The following is a 21,709-nucleotide window of genomic DNA, read 5'->3' as shown; positions in this document are numbered from 1 at the left end:
GGATGTTGTTAGATGTTCATGTAAGTAGTGTGAATGACCATCTAGATTTTAATTAGATTGTAAGCAAGTATACTTAATATGCTATACACCTACTTACCAGACTGAGTATACATTTACTTTGTATTGTATTGTATGTATACCTGTATACCTACGTACCTTGATAAATTTACCTGTAAGTTGTACTTATCTCAATATCTGTAGACTTAGAACTTAAACTAGTACTTACCTTCTTACATACATGCAGTTGTAGTGGGACTGGACTGGCTCGATCAACGGTGACCAGGTAGCTCAGTTGGTAGAGCATCCGGCTAGTGTTCGTAGGTCCCGGGTTCGAATCCCGGTCTGGCCGCTACCTTTTCACCTCTCCTGTTACAAAATTGGCAGCCAACTAAAATACCCACGGTGGTGGTATAAGGGTCTGTGTGTCTTCGAGGGCGAAGACTAGAAAAAAAGGAGGGAGGTGTGTAGCAGGACTGGACTGGGTCGATCATCAGTGACCAGGTAGCTCAATTAGTAGAGCATTGGCTAGTGTTCGGAGGTCCCAGGTTCGAACCCCGGTCTGGCCGCTACATTTTCTCCTCTCCTGTTACAAAGTAAATATTTACTAGTTTTAAGCTGTATAGACCTGTGCTTCCTATATTAACATGTAGACAAAGATCTGCATACATTTACCTGATAACCTTTATCTATATATTCGGGAGGTAAGTCAGGATGAAACCATTGTTGTGTTTTTAGGATACTTCATGCCAGCTGGTTACTTGTCAGTTTATTCAAGAGTTAACTCCCTTGAATTTTCAGTTTACTCAAGAGTTAACTCCCCTGGATTTTCCATATGGTAATTTGTAATAAGTTTTGAACTTAGAATATTTATCATAAATAAGCCTTCTTCATATTTGCAGAATTATCAGTTTTCAGTGCTTCAGTATACCCGATTTTGTGTATTTTTCATGGTCTTTCAAAGAGCAAAACTGAAGTTTAGAGGAATCATAAATATATAGCCATCCTGATTATGGATTACCGAGGCTGCATTGTGACACAAAATGGTCATTTAAAATACAGGCGATGTTAACACTCTGTGATGGAAAATAAGCATGGCTGGATTGTGAGACTGATAAGTATTTAAAATACAGTTGATATTAACTGTCCATGAAGAAAAATTTTGCGTGACTGGATTGTGACACAGATAGGTACTATCCCAAAAATTATCAATTATAGAGTTCAAACTAACACTAGAAATTATTTTTCTTATTGAAAAAAATGTGTATTTGAACTATCTGCTATTCAAACTGACCGGAGGTTTACCGTATTTGAAATACAGTCGATATTAGCAGTCCACACAAGCAGGCCACACAATACTCTGTAAACCTGAATACATTGTATTTATCAGATAGGTGTGTAAACCTGAATAAGCATGTATTTATCAGATAGGTGTGTCAACCTGAATAAGCATGTATTTATCAGATATGTGTATAAACCTGAATAAGCATGTATTTATCAGATAGGTGTGTCAACCTGAATAAGCATGTATTTATCAGATATGTGTATAAACCTGAATAAGCATGTATTTATCAGATAGGTATGTAAACCTGAATAAGCATGTATTTATCAGATAGGTGTGTAAACCAGAATAAGCATGTATTTATCAGATAGGTATGTAAACCTGTATAAGCATATATTTATCAGATAGGTGTGTAAACCTGAATAAGCATGTATTTATCAGATAGGTGTGGTAACCTGAATAAGCATGCCTTTATCAGAAATGTGTATAAACCTGAATAAATATGTCTTATAAATATATCAGATACGTGTGCGAATATACAATGAATGTGTTTCATGGTGCTACAATCGAGGTCTTCATTTAAACTGGACATCACAAAAGATCAGCGTTAATTATACATGTTAGAGAGCTTGTACATTTATCCTCTTTAAATACCGTGATAATCTTCTCTGTGTATTTTTATGAAATATACTTCTTTCATTATTTTTCCTTAATTATTTCTACTTCTTTCTATTAATGCTGATTTTGTGATATTTGATCATTAGGGCCAGGCATACTCTCAGATTAAATAAATTCCTGAGCTATTAAAAAATTTTTTTTTTTATAAAATCTTAAGTACAGTTTAACTTGTGTGTGTGGTAATTAAATCATAAGTAATTTGTATATCTGGTAACTAAAACATAAGTAATTTCTGTATACGGTAACTAAAACATAAGTAATTTCTGTATACGGTAACTGAATCTGTTGGTTCAAAATATGATCTAAGTTTACACTGTGAAGGCTTGTGTATATATGGTACATGGAGCTCTACTTAATATAGCACTGTTTTAAAATGTCACAATTTATTAAACAAGGTATGTGCATTACTTAATATAGCACTGCTTTAAAATGTCACAATTTATTATACAAGGTACATACATTTGTTTTAATTGAAAATTCTGTAATTTAAAAGTTTAAAGTCGCACATCACATAATATGCATACATCATTTTGATAAATAACAGCTATTTAATCAACAGAGACAATGCTACCAGGTGGGTTGTACATATTATGCCACAAAACATTACAGTTGTATTATAAATATGTAATAAAGTTTATCTCTAAGTTTGCATATACAATGTACATGACTTTGTATAATGTCTCTGTTGACAATTTCCTACTCATTTACACATGGTATATTTGTTCACTTTTTTTTTTTCTTTTATTGATATTTTCTGTAGGAAATGAAACTGTTCGAGCCACAAATGGCTTAAATCTGCGAACATAAAATGTGCAAAGACCTGGGAATGGATGGATCTAAACGAAATAAATAAATAAATAATCACAATCAAAAATGGTTTCCAACTGATGTGTGTAAAATTTGTAGCAAAATTTACCACTGATTTCAAGATTTATTTTGAGATTTGAACCTAAAAAGAAATATTTTTAAATCAACATCAACCCATCTCAAACTCCAAAACATCCTCTTGAAGAAATTACTGTTACATTTGTATTTACATTCATAATTGTAATACATTTTGTATATATATATATATATATATTATAGCATTTATTGATAATCATTTTATCACCTCAATTAAAATATTATGTTTTATAATCCTTATTCTAAAAAATAACATATTGTGTTTTTGTTTTTCTTAAATATAATTCTGTATCTTTTGTGGCTATGTTTTACATTTGTTTCATTTTTTCTTCAGATATATAATTACATTTATAATTTATGAAATATACAATGATATTACATCAGCTTGCCAGACTGGTACAATCCTTACAAAGTCTTCTGTAAAACCGTTTATTGTTAATATCTTATAGTTATTTTTTGATAAATTATCAATTGTGTGATGTGTTCAATATTTTGAGACTATTTTCAAATATGTATTCATATGTTGTCGGCTCACCTGATTTGGTCAGGCCAATCTTTTACTGTCCAAACCATGACCTGCTTAAATTGTGATACGCAGGGATCAACCATTTATCATTTAATTAGAAAGATTGATTATGTCGATTTTTGAAAAATGAAATCATCAAAAGAATGTTTAAACACAGAATAGAACATATTCTCCGATTTTATCTAAATACCATTGTCATAAGTATTGTAGTTGAGGCGTTTTATCGTCAACCAGACATTAAAAACACCATTTCTCTTTCTTAAATTTGAAGAGTAATGACCAATTATTTGATATTTATTTGAACTAAACTTGCCAGGTTTTAAAGATAAATATCTATTTTTAGTACTCTGTCGTTAAAATGCAATCTCTGGTTTTCTCTGAACACTTTTCAACCATATATTAAGGGAATCATGTTTCACCCATGTCACGTCAATGGTTTTCACCGCCTCGGATAACACACCAGCCTAGCTTTGCTTCATTCTTTTAAATGATTATAATTTTTCACGCTCTTCTGGTAATTAATGGAAATTGGTATGGCTATTTATAAGATAAGAATGAAACGAAAGTAGAGCTGTTGGCCAAGTGATTGTTTACTCCACTGGATCAGTCTGATAATGGGACTTGCTGATGACTAATTGGGTTATGGCGGCTAACCAATAAGGTCATGACCTTTCATACAACTCTGAAGTGTTGAAATGTATGTGAAGGAATGTTATTCGTCTTTCAGAAGTACATTCATTATAAACCAGTCTTTCATATCTGTTCTATGTTGTGGTATGTTAAATGTGAATCTTTAAATATCTAATAAAAGCTCTTTAAAAATTGAAAATGCATCACACCTTTTTAGCCCAACATCATCAGATGGTGGTCTATTCAAATCGCCCTGCGTCCATGGTTACTGATCCATCTTCTGTCTGTCGTCCGTCCATCTGTAAACAATCATTCTTGTCGCTAATTCTTGAGACATATTACAGAAATATTTCTCAAACTTTATGTGTAGATTCCTCTTGGTCCCTTGTTGTGCAAATTGAATTTAGATTTTTGATCAGAAAACAAGATGGCCGACAGGTGGCCATCTTGGATTCTGAGAATTGAAATTTGTTTTCTCAATTTCATGAACATTACCAGAGGGATATTTCTCAAAACATATTTCTTGTTGGATCGGAGTGGTAACCAGGCATTTATTTTGCTGCATGTTTTTGACAAGATAAAAAAATTCGAAAGACTACTTCAAAAACCAATATAGGCTAACTTTATGTTTTTTCTTTACGCTTTTCATTCATTAATGGACCAACAATATGCCAAAGGTACATAGAAGAAATCCAGGCTCTGGAATTTGAAGATTATAACAAGATATCATTGCCACCACAGAAAAGTGTTTTTTATTGTTCTAGACTGCATTTAAACAGCTATGCTTATCATTTTTTTGTTCACTGTTGTGTAAAACTGCATTTTAGAAAACTATCATCAGAGAGTGGGCAATTTAACTAGCTCTTCATCCGGTGTCTATCTAGCCGTCAATCAATCCGTCCAGAAATTTAATTTTGTTCTCAGCTAATAAGCGTTTATTGACAGATAGCTCCAAAAGTCAAGGTCAAATTTTTAAAAATTAATACTGATAAACATTTTATTATGGCAGGATTAGTCAGAATTAAACAAGGGGTTAACTGACGAATTATCAAAGCCACATGATCAAAGGTCTAGGTTATGTCAAAAGTCAAATTTTTTTTTATCTTTTTACTGATAAACACTTTGCTAAGTCATGATGTAGCAATATTTGTACACAATAAAGAAGTCAACTGACCAAAGGTCAAGGTCACTCGTTGAAATAATTGAAATATGCCTTTCAATATAGCTGCCACTGCCATAGCCAGGTTTAGACTTCCATGCTGAATTGTTATGGTGTGAATATGAACTAAATCTATGCTGAGATTCCTGGGCTTACCTCTAGATAGACACAAGAGGTGAATTTTTTTTTCAAAATAGTTAAATTTTGACCTATGACCTAATGTATAGAAAGATGACCACAACATATACTTAGGTGTAGACCTTGATAGTGTGGGGTTATGGCGTAGATATGAACTAATTCTGTCCGTATTTCATGAGAAAATTTGGAAGAATGTGAGTACATATAAAACACATTATCACAATACTCAGGAATGACAAGTCATACTCAAATTTAATGCAGGTATTTTTATTTGTTTTTGAAGTATAAAATAAACTTTGGGTGATGATAGCAATGTATGATTTAATCGAAATTAATACGATCTATATATATTCTTCCAAACTTGCAGTAGTAAAACCAAATAGCTGTTATTGATGAAATTTATTTTCATTTAAAAATCTTCGTTATAAATTTTATACGAAGTTATAAACAAACTAGCACAGGCTTAAACATATCAGTAGAATTTATTCCAAAAACACCGGGTTGATAACTGTATAAAAACAGTTTACAAAAGCTATAAATTAATATACAAAAACACTAAATGCACATCACAAAGTGTCGTTAAAATCCGTAAAAAATATAATATATATGTTAATCTGGACATACTCTGCCTAATTATGAGTCTTCTGGTTACTAAGGTAACCAATTGACATATAATGTCTTGGAAACGGTACCATTAGCTTTTATCATTTTCGAGAAAAAAACCCGAAATTAACAATGTACTTATATCACGTATGGTTAGGGTGACTCTTAAACAGAAGGAAAAAAGAGTTGGTCATTTGAAAAAAAATTATCGATACAAAAGTATCTCACAATTCCCACTGCGATTGTGTCCTACTGAACAAAACAAGCATAGTTAATCCCAAATTGGCGACAGTTCTGACGTCTCTCCCTAGATCTTTTTCGTTCCTTCTCCTGAAACGGTGGATCCAGATTCTGTCTTTGTCGCCAAGTCCTGCTTCGCTCGCATGACGGAATTTTTCTCTCGTCGGGTTTTCTCTTCGGTTTTGACCTGTAAATATATATACGATGGATGTTACGAGGTCAAATGTCACCAAAGTCGCGATTTTGACATACATACTTTATATCATGTATTTGGATTTTATTGTTATGAAACCATATCAATATACCAGGTATATAGAATATTGTTTTTGTGTTTATCATGCTATATTAGCTTATTTGTATAAAGGTATGGCGTTGAGGAATTTAGAAACAGTATACTTCATATCATGAATTTTAAACTGCACCACACAATCCCTTCGTTCTCCATGCTGTCATGAACGACTGACAGTGATGTTAGCGGTCCAAAGAGTGGCAATCAATTTCATAGCAACAATGAACTTTACCAAAACAAAACAAAACACATGGACATCTACAAAGTGTCTAGTAAAGATTACTGGGCGTAGTCTGGACAAAATCTACCTAATAATAGGTCTTGTAATGGTTACTATGGTAACCAAACGACATATAATGTCTTGGGGAAATAGTACAATTGTAATCAACCGACCCACAGAATCAAGCGTAACATTAACCTACATTGTGTAAATACGTTTACATTTTTCTTTAAATAGATATACTGTTTGGTGCTGTAGAGCTGTAACTATAGTGTTTATCATTTTTGAAAAAAAAAAAAAAAAATAGAAAACAGCAATGTTTTTATATCTCACGCATGGTCAGGGCAATTCTTAAACAGGACAAGAATTTACTAAGTGATTTGCAAACCATGGCTATCAATCGCGAAAGTATCTATTGAAAATTTCCCTGTATACACTAGATAATTCAAAACTCATGATTGCGTTCTGCTAAACAAAACAAGTAAAGTTAGAACCGTACTTTTGTGATTTCTGATGTCTATCCTTAGATCTTTTTCGTTCCTTCTTCTGAAACGGTGGATCCAGCTTTTGTCTCTGTCGCCAAGTCCTGCTTCGCTCGCGTGACGAAATTTTTTTCCCGTCAGGTTTTTTCTTCAGTTGTGACCTGTAGATATATATACGATGGATGTTACGAGGTCAAATGTCACCAAAGTCGCGATTTTGCCATGCATACTTTATAATATGTATTTGGATTTTATTGTTATGAAACCATATCAATATATATAGAATATTGTTTTAGTGTTTACCATGCTATATTAGCTCATTTGTATAAAGGTATGGCGTTGAGGAATTTAGAAACAGTATACTTCATATCATGAATTTTAAACTGCACCACACAATCCCTTCGTTCTCCTTGGATTCATGAGCGACTGACAGTGATGTTAGCGGTCCAAAGAGTGGAAATCAATTTCATAGCAACAATGAACTTTACCAAAACAAAACAAAACACATGGACATCTACAAAGTGTCTAGTAAAGATTACTGGGCGTAGTCTGGACCAAATCTACCTAATAATAGGTCTTGTAATGGTTACTATGGTAACCAAACGACATATAATGTCTTGGGGGAATAGTACTATTGTAATCAACCGACCCACAGAATCAAGCGTAACATTAACCTACATTGTGTAAATACGTTTACATTTTTCTTTAAATAGATATACTGTTTGGTGCTGTAGAGCTGTAACTATAGTGTTTATCATTTTTGAAAAAAAAAAAAAAAAAAATAGAAATCAGCAATGTTTTTATATCTCACGCGTGGTCAGGGCGATTCTTAAACAGGACAAGAATTTACTAAGTGATTTGCAAACCATGGCTATCAATCGTGAAAGTATCTTTGAAAATTTCCCTGTATACACTAGATAATTCAAAACTCATGATGTGCGTTCTGCTAAACAAAACAAGTAAAGTTAGAACCGTACTTTTGTGATTTCTGATGTCTATCCTTAGATCTTTTTCGTTCCTTCTTCTGAAACGGTGGATCCAGCTTTTGTCTCTGTCGCCAAGTCCTGCTTCGCTCGCGTGACGAAATTTTTTTCTCGTCAGGTTTTTTCTTCAGTTGTGACCTGTAGATATATATACGATGGATGTTACGAGGTCAAATGTCACCAAAGTTGCGTTTTTTCCATTTATAGTTCATGATTTGTATTTCTTTTTTATTGTAATGAAACTACAACATATACATATATATATATGTATATATAATATTGTTTTAGTGTTGATCACGCTAAATCAGTTTATTTAAATGAAGGTAACAATTACAATTACACTGTACTACATTTCATATAGTTTATGTATTACTATTAACAAAATTAGAAATAGTTTCCGCTTTCAGAAAATGCTTCAGTAAAGTCGTTTAGTTGTGCATTCTGGGGTGGTAACAGATAAAGCGTATGTTATTCTATGGAATTTATTTTACTTTGAAGAAGTTAAAAGAGCAATATTTCGACAATTTTGAATATTGGTGGGGATTGGTTTTTCAAAGGGCCTTATATGGATTTTCGAGTATGTTCAGCTATAACAGTGAGAAATGCAGTGTTATCATCCTGGAATGCACAGTTAAACTACTATTTTGATAAGATACCACCACAACTTACTGGACCATTTTGTGAAAAGGAAACATTTTTATAATGTTATTAATTGTAATACATAAACTATATACTAGATATAAATAAATGCAATGTGTACCTTGATGATTTGACTTTGAAACATTTTACACACCTTCATAAGAGCATGTTGAAATTAAAGCAAATATATCAAATACACAGCAGGTGTGCGCAATATCACATTCAACAGTATTGAGATGCTATTAGAAAAGCAGTATTAATCATTGACCCTATATCACTGAATGATATCATATAATGTGACCACATACCCGTTCATGACGGATGAACATGCTTCATCAAGATCTACTGACTGCATACTGCCACTAGATGGCGCCAAGGGCATTGACGAATCACTGGAGGTCTCCATACTAGTCGTTGGACTATCAGAAGGCTCATCGGAATCCAAACATCCATCCATGTTGTCACAACCGTCCTATAAAATCAGTTAATAAACTTTTGTTATGGTAATGTAAGCTAATCACATTTACAGTTAATGGTTACGAGTAACTTACTGTACTTATTTTTTAATTGTAGTAATTTTTTTTTTTTTAAATGCATGTTACATGACCATAGGTTTTCGGGTTTTACTTTTAAACTGCTATTTTATAATCTAAGCGAGTTTAAGGGGTATTGAAACAGACATCTTAAATGAGTATTTGGAACATCATGTCATTATATGAAATATTGCAAACTTATCCAAAACAGTGGTGTTTTACAAATTCCCTAGGTATTGCTTTGGAAAGATATTCACAGAGAAACAACATTATAGTGAAAACAAAATAAAATCATTGAAAAATAAACTTATTATAAGTTTACTTACTCCACTACAGAAATGTACAAAAATATCCTTCACAGTCAAAATTTCACGAAATTAATATAAGCTTCAATTGTTACCATCCTGGAATGCACAACATAGCTACTATTTATTATAAAATACCACCACACTTTACTGGAATATTTTGTGAAATGGGAACATATTTCTAATTTTTCTTCTATATGGTAACTGATGCATCTAATGCTATTTTCACGAATTTAGTGACTTTGAAGAAGTTGATTTTGTACATTTCTAGATTATCAAAAAATAATAAATTTTTTAATGAAGTCAAAAACGATACCTATTAGAACCTACTTAAGAAAAAATATATATCATAAGCATAATATAAAATATGTTTATCATACATATGACATGAAAAATGTTTTATCATACACATAACATAAATCCTGTTTATCATTACATCAAGCAAACATATACAGAAGAAACGCTTACAACCAATACAGGAAAAAGCTAAATACCTACTGTCTGTCTTGTCTGCCTTTCAGAAGTGTCGTCTGCTCTAGGCTGACTTTTTAATTCTATAGCTTATATACTCTGTGTTTGGTCGCATTCGTGTGAGTTTCCAGTAAGCATTCGGACGCTTTGTGCTTTGTGCTTTCTAAAAATAATGCTGCGGTAACGACGCCAGCTATATTTAGATGTATGAATTAGTTAAAGTTATACGTACATAATTCTATAGACAAATCCATATATATGTTTAAAACCTAGTACATGTATATCTTAATAAAAGAAGTACTTGAGCATATCTATTATCTGTGCTATTGCATATTGATGTATATATAATATTTCAACGTTTATTAATGTGATCCTGTAGGTATCTAACAATAGTTGTGGTCTCGCGGTGGCCGAGTGGTTAAGGTGTCTTGACACTTTATCACTAGCCCTCCACTTCTGGGTTGCGAGTTTGAAACCTACGCAAGGTACTGCTGTACTGACCGTTGGCCAGTGGCTTTCCTCCACCTCCAAAACCTGGCACGTCCTTAAATGACCCTGGCTGTTAATAGGACGTTAAACAAAATAAACCAAACTAAATGTCTCATATAGATCTTCATTTGTTCTGTTGAGAAACTTTCCAGAACATCTAGTCCATTTTCCCTGGTCAGTTGTCCGAGTTATATATCGTTGTAATATATTCCTTCATTTCTAAAATTGGTAAGAACTAATGTTTCTTCACAGGCGGTATTCTTTTATTCTCCTGGAGAATCTCGGGTAAATTATCGACAAAAAATACTACTTATATTTTAACATTTCAACCCCATAAACCTTTCCTGAATGATTTTCATGGATCACTGCAAGGATGAGTGTAAAATAAGAATGATTAAACCTTTTAAGTTATCATTATAATTATCATCACAATGAATTCCGTGTGAAATATTATCAGGCAGGTTCTATATATAGATAGTTGATTTGTAAACGTAAGAAGGGCGGACAGTTCCATATTGCTGGTTTTAGTTCTCGCCTATATATTCATGCTACTAAACTATCCTGTATACGTACGTGTTCGTTCGTTCACAATGAGACCGCGGCTTCGTTGAGAGGTCAATTTTGTACGAACATACGAACACACACCTGTAGTGCTACTTGGTGATGATTCTAAAAATAGAATCGTGGCAATACAATACATAAATAGGTTTACTATTGTGTTATGATTCCGGGTACGAATACCGCGGGGTAATATCACAAGGCCTAATAAATGGGCCAATATAATATCAGCTGATTTCAGGCGCTTTCATTAATAAACAGCGAACGTAGACATTAATTCAAAAAAAAAAAAATTCAATTGCATTAAAGAAAAACTATTTCGTTTCAAAATTCTTCAGATTTATAACACAATTATGCTGCAAATGAGGATTGAGAAATTTTAGAATTTGATTCATGTAGCGATGGTATATAAGTACAATACAATATTTTTTTACCTTTAAAGGGACATTATTTATTTATTTATTTATTTTCCATTAGCATTCGGACGCTTTGTGTACGAACACAGACCGAATGTTCGGGAGTCATTGTTAAAAATAGTAATGCGGTAACGACTCAAACAAACGTAACCAGGGGTTTCCACTGATGTCCGGGTAGAACAGTTTGAGGCCAATATTGTAATTCATTAGATGTTGAAGATGAATATCATTTTCTACTTGTCTGTCATTGTTATATTGATATTAGGAAGAAATATATAAAGAAATATTTTTGGCACAAGCCATCAGTTCTCAAAGTTATCGAATTATTAAACTCAAGAAGTCAGAAAGAATTGAATTTGGTAGGAAGATTTATTTCAGAAGCCTATAAACGTAGAATTGTGTAACTACATTATTACTGCAATGTATTTTTTAAAGGGCTGCTCTCTGTCCGATATTTGTATGTTCTTCAATCTGTCCGTTCGTCCGCCTGTTCCATTTTTTTGATACCTGTACAGGTGTAAGTATTAACCGTTCAATTTCGATTAACCTTAGTACATATAACTACATAACAATTCAAAGTATTATGTAATGATTATATGTATGAAATTTCATATCATTACTATAGGTGGAAAATGTGTACCGCTTTAGTATTATTAGCTCACCTGCCCGAAGGGCAAGTGAGCTTATGCCGTGGTGCAGCGTCCGTCCGGCCGTCCGGCGTCAACTTTTTCATTCAAACGACTTCTTCTCAATAACCAAGAGGCCCATGGACTTGATATCGGGCCTGTAGCATGCTGGGGTGAAGGGCTACAAAGTTTGTTCAAATAATTGACCTTGACCTTCATTCAAGGTCACATGGGTCAAATAGGCTATAATCTTCATACGACTTCTTCTCAATAACCAAGAGGCCCATGGACTTGATATCGGGCCTGTAGCATGCTGGGGTGAAGGGCTACAAAGTTTGTTGAAATAAATGACTTTGACCTTCATTCAAGGTCACATGGGTCAAATAGGCTATAATCTTCATACGACTTCTTCTCAATAACCAAGAGGCCCAGGGACTTGATATTTGGCCTGAAGCATGCGCTGGTGAAGGGCTACAAAGTTTGTTCAAATAAATGACTTTGACCTTCATTCAAGGTCACATGGGTCAAATAGGCTATAATCTTCATACGACTTCTCAATAACCAAGAGGCCCAGGGACTTGATATCGGGCCTGTAGCATGCTGGGGTGAAGGACTACAAAGTTTGTTCAAATAAATGACCTTGACCTTCATTCAAGGTCACATGGGTCAAATAGGCTATAATCTTCAAACGACTTCTTCTCAATAACCAAGAGGCCCAGGGACTTGATATTTGGCCTGTAGCATGCTGGGGTGAAGGGCTACAAAGTTTGTTCAAATAAATGACCTTGACCTTCATTCAAGGTCACATGGGTCAAATAGGCTATAATCTTCAAACGACTTCTTCTCTATAACCAAGAGGCCCAGGGACTTAATATTGGGCCTGTAGCATGCTGGGGTGAAGCGCTACAAAGTTTGTTCAAATAAATGACCTTGACCCTCATTCAAGGTCACATGGGTCAAATAGGCTATAATCTTCAAACGACTTCTCAATAACCAAGAGGCCCAGTGACTTGATATTTGGCCTGTAACATGCTGGGGTGAAGGGCTCCAAAGTTTGTTCAAATAAATGACCTTGACCTTCATTCAAGGTCACATGGGTCAAATAGGCTATAATCTTCGAACGACTTCTTCTCAATAACCAAGTTGCACAGGGACTTGATATTGGGCCCGTTGCATGCTGGGATGAAGGGCTACAAAGTTTGTTCAAATAAATGACCTTGACCTTCATTCAAGGTCACATGGGTCAAATAGGCTATAATCTTCAAACGACTTCTTCTCTATAACCAAGAGGCCCAGGGACTTGATATTGGGCCTGTAGCATGCTGGGGTGAAGGGCTCCGAATTTTGTTCAAATAAATGACCTTGACCTTCATTCAAGGTCACATGGGTCAAATAGGCTATAATTTTCGAACGACTTCTTCTCAATAACCAAGTTGCCCAGGGACTTGATATTGGGCCCGTAGCATGCTGGGGTGAAGGGCTACAAAGTTTGTTCAAATAAATGACCTTGACCTTCATTTAAGGTCACATGGGTCAAATAGGCTATAATCTTCAAACGACTTCTTCTCTATAACCAAGAGGCCCAGGGACTTGATATTGGGCCTGTAGCATGCTGGGGTGAAGGGCTCCGAATTTTGTTCAAATAAATGACCTTGACCTTCATTCAAGGTCACATGGGTCAAATAGGCTATAATTTTCGAACGACTTCTTCTCAATAACCAAGTTGCCCAGGGACTTGATATTGGGCCCGTAGCATGCTGGGGTGAAGGGCTACAAAGTTTGTTCAAATAAATGACCTTGACCTTCATTTAAGGTCACATGGGTCAAATAGGCTATAATCTTCAAACGACTTCTTCTCAATAACCAAGTTGCCCAGGGACTTGATATTGGGCCCGTAGCATGCTGGGGTGAAGCGCTACAAAGTTTGTTCAAATAAATGACCTTGACCTTCATTTAAGGTCACATGGGTCAAATAGGCTATAATCTTCAAACGACTTCTTCTCAATAACCAAGAGGCCCAGGGACTTGATATTTGGCCTCTAACAGGCTGGGATGAAGGGCTACAAAGTTTGTTCAAATAAATGACCTTGACCTTCATTCAAGGTCACATGGATCAAATAGGCTATAATCTTCAAACGACTTCTTCTCTATAACCAAGAGGCCCAGGGACTTGATATTGGGCCTGTAACATGCTGGGGTGAAGGGCTCCAAATTTTGTTCAAATAAATGACCTTGACTTTCATTCAAGGTCACATGGGTCAAATAGGCTATAATCTTCGAACGACTTCTTCTCAATAACCAAGTTGCCGATGGGACTTGATATTGGGCCCGTAGCATGCTGGGGTGAAGGGCTACAAAGTTTGTTCAAATAAATGACCTTGACCTTCATTTAAGGTCACATGGGTCAAATAGGCTATAATCTTCAAACGACTTCTTCTCAATAACCAAGAGGCCCAGGGACTTGATGTTGGGCCTGTAGCATGCTGGGGTGAAGTGCTACAAAGTTTGTTCAAATAAATTACCTTGACCTTCATTCAAGGTCACATGGGTCAAATAGGCTATATTCTTCAAACGACCCATTCTCAATAACCAAGAGGCCCAGGGACTTGATATTTGGCCTGTAGCATGCTGGGGTGAAGGGCTACAAAGTTTGTTCAAATAAATGACCTTGACCTTCATTCAAGGTCACATGGGTCAAATAGGCTTTAATCTTCAAACGACTTCTTCTCAATAACCAAGAGGCCCAGGTACTTGATATTGGGCCCGTAGCATGCTGGGGTGAAGGGCTACAAAGTTTGTTCAAATAAATGACCTTGACCTTCATTCAAGGTCACATGGGTCAAATAGGCTATAACCTTCAAACGACTTCTCAATAACCAAGAGGCCCAGGGACTTGATATTAGGCCTGTAGCATGCTGGGGTGAAGGGCTACAAAGTTTGTTCAAATAAATGACCTTGACCTTCATTCAAGGTCACATGGGTCAAATAGGCTATATTCTTCAAACGACCTCTTCTCAATAACCAAGAGGCCCAGGGACTTGATATTTGGCCTGCAGCATGCTGGGGTGAAGGGCTACAAAGTTTGTTCAAATAAATGACCTTGACCTTCATTCAAGGTCACATCGGTCAAATAGGCTACAATCTTCAAACGACTTCTCAATAACCAAGAGGCCCAGGGACTTGATATTGGGCCTGTAGCATGCTGGCGTGAAGGGCTACCAATTTTGTTAAAATAAATGACCTTGACCTACATTAAAGGTCACAGGGGTGAAATCAGCTTAAATCTATAAACAATTATTTTGCGATAGCCAAGAGCCTCCAAGACCTGATATTAGGCCAATAGAATGCTGGAATGAAGGACTAGAAAATTTTCAATATGAATAAAACTAGCTTACAATGATATTTGAATAAAGAGGTAATCAACATAGTATCTTTAGAAATGACCTCAATCAACTTCAAAGTTGCTGTAGAGCCAGGTGAGCGATACAGGCCCATTGGGCCTCTTGTTGACAGATAGCTCCAAAAGTGAAGGTCAAATTTTTAAAAAGTAATACTGATAAACATTTCATTATGGCAGGATTAGTCAGAAATAAACAAGGGGTTAACTGACGAATTATCAAAGCCACATGATCAAAGGTCTAGGTTATGTCAAAAGTCAATTTTTTTTTATCTTTTTACTGATAAACACTTTGCTAAGTCATGATGTAGCAATATTTGTACACATTAAAGAAGTCAACTGACCAAAGGTCAAGGTCACTCGTTGAAATAATTGAAATATGCTTTCAATATAGCTGCCATTGCCATAGTCAGGTTTAGAATTCCATGCTGAATTGTTATGGTGTGAATATGAACTAAATCTATGCTGAGGTTCCTGGGCTTACCTCTAGATAGACACAAGAGGTGAATTTTTTTTTTCAAAATAGTTCAATTTTGACCTATGACCTAATGCATAGAAAGATGACCACAACATACACTTAGGTGTAGACCTTGATACTGTGGGGTTATGTTACATATATGAACTAATTCTGTCCGTATTTCATGAGAAAATTTGGAAGAATGTGAGTACATATAAAACACATTATCACAATACTCAGGAATGACAAGTCATACTCAAATTTAATGCAGGTATTTTTTATTTTATTTTTTGAAGTATAAAATAAACTTTGGGTGATGATAGCAATGTATGATTTAATCAAAATTAATATGATCTATATATATTCTTCCAAACTTGCAGTAGTAAAACCAAATAGCTATTATTGATGAAATTTATTTTCTTTTAAAAATCTAAATTTTATACGAAGTTATAAACAAACTAACACATGCTAATACATATCAGTAGAATTTATTCCAAAAACACCGGGTTGATAAATGTATAAAAACAGTTTACAAAAGCTATAAATTAATATACAAAAAAACTAAATGCACATCTACAAAGTGTCGGTAAAATCCGGAAAAATATAATATAATTATGTTAATCTGGACATAATCTGCCTAATTATGAGTCTTCTGGTTACTAAGGTAACCAATTGACATATGATGTCTTGGAAACGGTACCATTAGCTTTTATCATTTTCGAGAAAAAAACCCGAAATTAACAATGTACTTATATCACGTATGGTTATGGTGACTCTTAAACAGAAGGAAAAAATAGTTGGTCATTTGAAAAAAAATTATCGATACAAAAGTATCTCACAATTCCCACTGCGATTGTGTCCTATTGAACAAAACAAGCATAGTTAATCCCAAATTGGCGACATTTCTGACGTCTCTCCCTAGATCTTTTTCGTTCCTTCTCCTGAAACGGTGGATCCAGATTCTGTCTTTGTCGCCAAGTCCTGCTTCGCTCGCGTGACGGAATTTTTCTCTCGTCGGGTTTTCCCTTCGGTTTTGATCTGTAAATATAATACGATGGATGTTACGAGGTCAAATGTCACCAAAGTCGCGATTTTGACATACATACTTTATATCATGTATTTGGATTTTATTGTTATGAAACCATATCAATATACCAGGTATATAGAATATTGTTTTTGTGTTTATCGTGCTATATTAGCTTATTTGTATAAAGGTATGGCGTTGAGGAATTTAGAAACAGTATACTTCATATCATGAATTTTAAACTGCACCACACAATCCCTTCGTTCTCCTTGGATTCATGAGCGACTGACAGTGATGTTAGCGGTCCAAAGAGTGGAAATCAATTTCATAGCAACAATGAACTTTACCAAAACAAAACAAAACACTTGCACATCTACAAATTAGTAAAGTGTACTGGGCGTAGTCTGGACAAAATCTGCCTAATAATGGGTTTTTAATGGTTACTATGGTAACCAAACGACATATAATGTCTTGGGGGAATAGTACTATTGTAATCAACCGACCCACAGAATCAAGCGTAACATTAACCTACATTGTGTAAATACGTTTACATTTTTCTTTAAATAGATATACTGTTTGGTGCTGTAGAGCTGTAACTATAGTGTTTATCATTTTTGAAAAAAAAAAAAAAAAAAAAATAGAAAACAGCAATGTTTTTATATCTCACGCATGGTCAGGGCAATTCTTAAACAGGACAAGAATTTACTAAGTGATTTGCAAACCATGGCTATCAATCGCGAAAGTATCTATTGAAAATTTCCCTGTATACACTAGATAATTCAAAAACTCATGATTGCGTTCTGCTGAACAAAACAAGTAAAGTTAGAACCGTACTTTTGTGATTTCTGATGTCTATCCTTAGATCTTTTGCGTTCCTTCTTCTGAAACGGTGGATCCAGCTTTTGTCTCTGTCGCCAAGTCCTGCTTTGATCGCGTGACAAATGTTTTCTCTCGTCAGGTTTCCTCTTCAGTTGTGAGCTGTAAATATATATACGATGGATGTTACGAGGTCAAATGTCACCAAAGTCGCGATTTTTCCATTTATAGTTTATAATTTGTATTTCTTTTTTATTGTAATGAAACTACAACATATACATATACATATATAATATTGTTTTATTGTTGATCACACTAAATCAGTTTATTTAAATGAAGGTAACAATTACAATTACTACATTTCATATAGTTTATGTATTACTATTAACAAAATTAGAAATATTTTCCGCTTTCAGAAAATGCTTCAGTAAAGTCATTTAGTTGTGCATTCTGGGGTGGTAACAGATAAAGCGTATGTTATTCTATGTAATTTATTTTACTTTTAAGAAGTTAAAAGAGCAATATTTCGACAATTTTGAATATTGGTGAGGATTGGTTTTTCGAAGGGCCTTATATGGATTTTCGAGTATGTTCAGCTATAACAGTGAGAAATGCAGTGTTATCATCCTGGAATGCACAGTTAAACTACTATTTTGATAAGATACCACCACAACTTACTGGACCATTTTGTGAAAAGGAAACATTTTTATAATGTTATTAATTGTAATACATAAACTATATACTAGATATAAATAAATGCAATGTGTACCTTGATGATTTGACTTTGAAACATTTCACACACCTTCATAAGAGCATGTTGAAATTAAAGCAAATGTATCAAATACACAGCAGGTGTGCGCAATATCACATTCAACAGTATTGAGATGCTATTAGAAAAGCAGTATTAATCATTGACCCTATATCACTGAATGATATCATATAATGTGACCACATACCCGTTCATGATGGATGAACATGCTTCATCAAGATCTACTGACTGCATACTGCCACTAGATGGCGCCAAGGGCATTGACGAATCACTGGAGGTCTCCATACTAGTCGTAGGACTATCAGAAGGCTCATCGGAATCCAAGCATCCATCCATGTTGTCACAACCGTCCTATAAAATCAGTTAATAAACTTTTGTTATGGTAATGTAAGCTAATCACATTTACAGTTAATGGCTACGAGTAACTTACTGTACTTATTTTTTAATTGTAGTAATTATTTTTTTTTTAAATGCATGTTACATGACCATAGGTTTTCGGGTTTTACTTTAAAACTGCTATTTTATAATCTAAGCGAGTTTAAGGGGTATTGAAACAGACATCTTAAATGAGTATTTGGAACATCATGTCATTATATGAAATATTGCAAACTTATCCAACAGTGGTGTTTTACAAATTCCCTAGGTATTGCTTTGGAAAGATATTCACAGAGAAACAACATTATAGTGAAAACAAAATAAAATCATTGAAAAATAAACTTATTATAAATTTACTTACTCCACTACAGAAATGTACAAAAATATCCTTCACAGTCAAAATTTCACGAAATTAATATAAGCTTCAATTGTTACCATCCTGGAATGCACAACATAACTACTATTTATTATAAAATACCACCACACTTTACTGGAATATTTTGTGAAATGGGAACATATTTCTAATTTTTCTTCTATATGGTAACTGATGCATCTAATGCTATTTTCACGAATTTAGTGACTTTGAAGAAGTTGATTTTGTACATTTCTAGATTATCGAAAAATAATAAATTTTTTAATGAAGTCAAAAACGATACCTATTAGAACCTACTTAAGAAAAAATATATATCATAAGCATAATATAAAATATGTTTATCATACATATGACATGAAAAATGTTTTATCATACACATAACATAAATCCTGTTTATCATTACATCAAGCAAACATATACAGAAGAAACGCTTACAACCAATACAGGAAAAAGCTAAATACCTACTGTCTGTCTTGTCTGCCTTTCAGAAGTGTCGTCTGCTCTAGGCTGACTTTTTAATTCTATAGCTTATATACTCTGTGTTTGGTCGCATTCGTGTGAGTTTCCAGTAAGCATTCGGACGCTTTGTGTACGAACAGAGACCGAATGTTCGGGAGTTATTTCTAAAAATAATGCTGCGGTAACGACGCCAGCTATATTTAGATGTAACTGTGTACTGTTTGAATTAGTTAAAGTTATACGTACATAATTCTATAGACAAATCCATATATATGTTTAAAACCTAGTACATGTATATCTTAATAAAAGAAGTACTTGAGCATATCTATTATCTGTGCTATTGCATATTGATGTATATATAATATTTCAACGTTTATTAATGTGATCCTGTAGGTATCTAACAATAGTTGTGGTCTCGCGGTGGCCGAGTGGTTAAGGTGTCTTGACACTTTATCACTAGCCCTCCACCTCTGGGTTGCGAGTTCGCAACCTACGCAAGGTACTGCTGTACTGACCGTTGGCCGGTGGCTTTCCTCCACCTCCAAAACCTGGCACGTCCTTAAATGACCCTGGCTGTTAATAGGACGTTAAACAAAATAAACCAAACTAAATGTCTCATATATCTTCATTTGTTCTGTTTGAGAAACTTTCCAGAACATCTAGTCCATTTTCCCTGGTCAGTTGTCAGAGTTTTATATCGTTGTAACATATTCCTTCATTTCTAAAATTGGTAAGAACTAATGTTTCTTCACAGGCGGTATTCTTTTATTCTCCTGAAGAATCTCGGGTAAATTATCGGCAAAAAAATACTACTTATATTTTAACATTTCATCCCCATAAACATTTCCTGAATGATTTTCAGTGATCACTGCAAGGATGAGTGTAAAAAAAGATCGAATGATTAAACCTTTTAAGTTATCATTATAATTATCATCACAATGAATTCCGTGTGAAATATTAGCAGGCAGGGTCTATATATAGATACTTGATTTGTAACCGTAAGAAGGGTGGACCGTTCCATATCGCTGGTTTTAGTTCTCGCCTATATAGTCATGTTACCAAACTATCCTGTATACGTACGTGTTCGTTCGTTCACAATGAGACCGCGGCTTCGTTGATTGGTCAATTTTGTACGAACATACGAACACACACCTGTAGTGCTACTTGGTGATGATTCTAAAAATAGAATCGTGGCAATACAATACATAAATAGGTTTACTATTGTGTTATGATTCCGGGTACGAATACCGCGGGGTAATATCACAAGGCCTAATAAATGGGCCAATATAATATCAGCTGATTTCAGGCGCTTTCATTAATAAACAGCGAACGTAGACATTAATTCAAAAAAAAAAAATTCAATTGCATTAAAGAAAAACTATTTCGTTTCAAAATTCTTCAGATTTATAACACAATTATGCTGCAAATGAGGATTGAGAAATTTTAGAATTTGATTCATGTAGCGACGGTATATAAGTACAATACAATATTTTTTTACCTTTAAAGGGACATTATTTATTTATTTATTTATTTTCCATTAGCATTCGGACGCTTTGTGTACGAACACAGACCGAATGTTCGGGAGTCATTGCTAAAAATAGTACTGCGGTAACAAACGTAACCAGGGGTTTCCACTGATGTCCGGGTAGAACAGTTTGAGGTCCATATTGTAATTCATCAGATGTTGAAGATGAATATCATTTTCTACTTGTCTGTCATTGTTATACTGATATTAGGAAGAAATATATAAAGAAATATTTTTGGCACAAGCCATCAGTTCTCAAAGTTATCGAATTATTAAACTCAAGAAGTCAGAAAGAATTGAATTTGTTAGGAAGATTTATTTCAGAAGCCTATAAACGTAGAATTGTG

The 21,709-nt window shown here is 34.3% G+C and overlaps 1 protein-coding gene and 1 long non-coding RNA gene across 7 annotated transcripts; one reads left to right on the top strand and one right to left on the bottom strand.

The window, feature by feature from the left end:
• Nucleotides 1-1,661: 1,661 nt before the first annotated feature.
• Nucleotides 1,662-4,215, top strand: LOC117341008. The gene is made up of 2 exons (XR_004535534.1): nt 1,662-2,352; nt 2,409-4,215. It is a non-coding gene; the product is annotated as an uncharacterized LOC117341008 (long non-coding RNA).
• Nucleotides 4,216-5,781: 1,566 nt separating this feature from the next.
• Nucleotides 5,782-20,228, bottom strand: LOC117341456 (nucleolar protein 58-like). Of its 6 annotated transcripts, none has more exons than XM_033903304.1 (6): nt 19,844-20,228; nt 18,860-18,981; nt 17,880-18,023; nt 8,125-8,268; nt 7,165-7,308; nt 5,782-6,343 (listed from the first exon to the last, which is right to left on the bottom strand). In XM_033903304.1, exons 2-6 carry the CDS (start codon nt 18,964-18,966, stop codon nt 6,166-6,168), a joined length of 717 nt encoding a protein of 238 aa, XP_033759195.1. In that variant the 5' UTR covers nt 18,967-18,981; nt 19,844-20,228; the 3' UTR covers nt 5,782-6,165. The 6 variants fall into 6 exon arrangements, with proteins under 6 accessions (XP_033759195.1, XP_033759194.1, XP_033759193.1 ...); XM_033903303.1 differs by having other exon boundaries at nt 18,818-18,981; nt 19,840-20,226; XM_033903302.1 differs by having other exon boundaries at nt 18,818-18,981; nt 19,844-20,225.
• Between the last annotated feature and the right edge of the window lie 1,481 nt (nt 20,229-21,709).

The sequence above is a fragment of the Pecten maximus genome, chromosome 13 (genome assembly GCF_902652985.1).
Source record: "Pecten maximus chromosome 13, xPecMax1.1, whole genome shotgun sequence".
Lineage (NCBI taxonomy): Eukaryota > Metazoa > Mollusca > Bivalvia > Pectinida > Pectinidae > Pecten > Pecten maximus.
The sequence above is the reverse complement of the archived record's forward strand: the minus strand, read 5'-3'. Positions and strand labels throughout refer to the sequence as shown.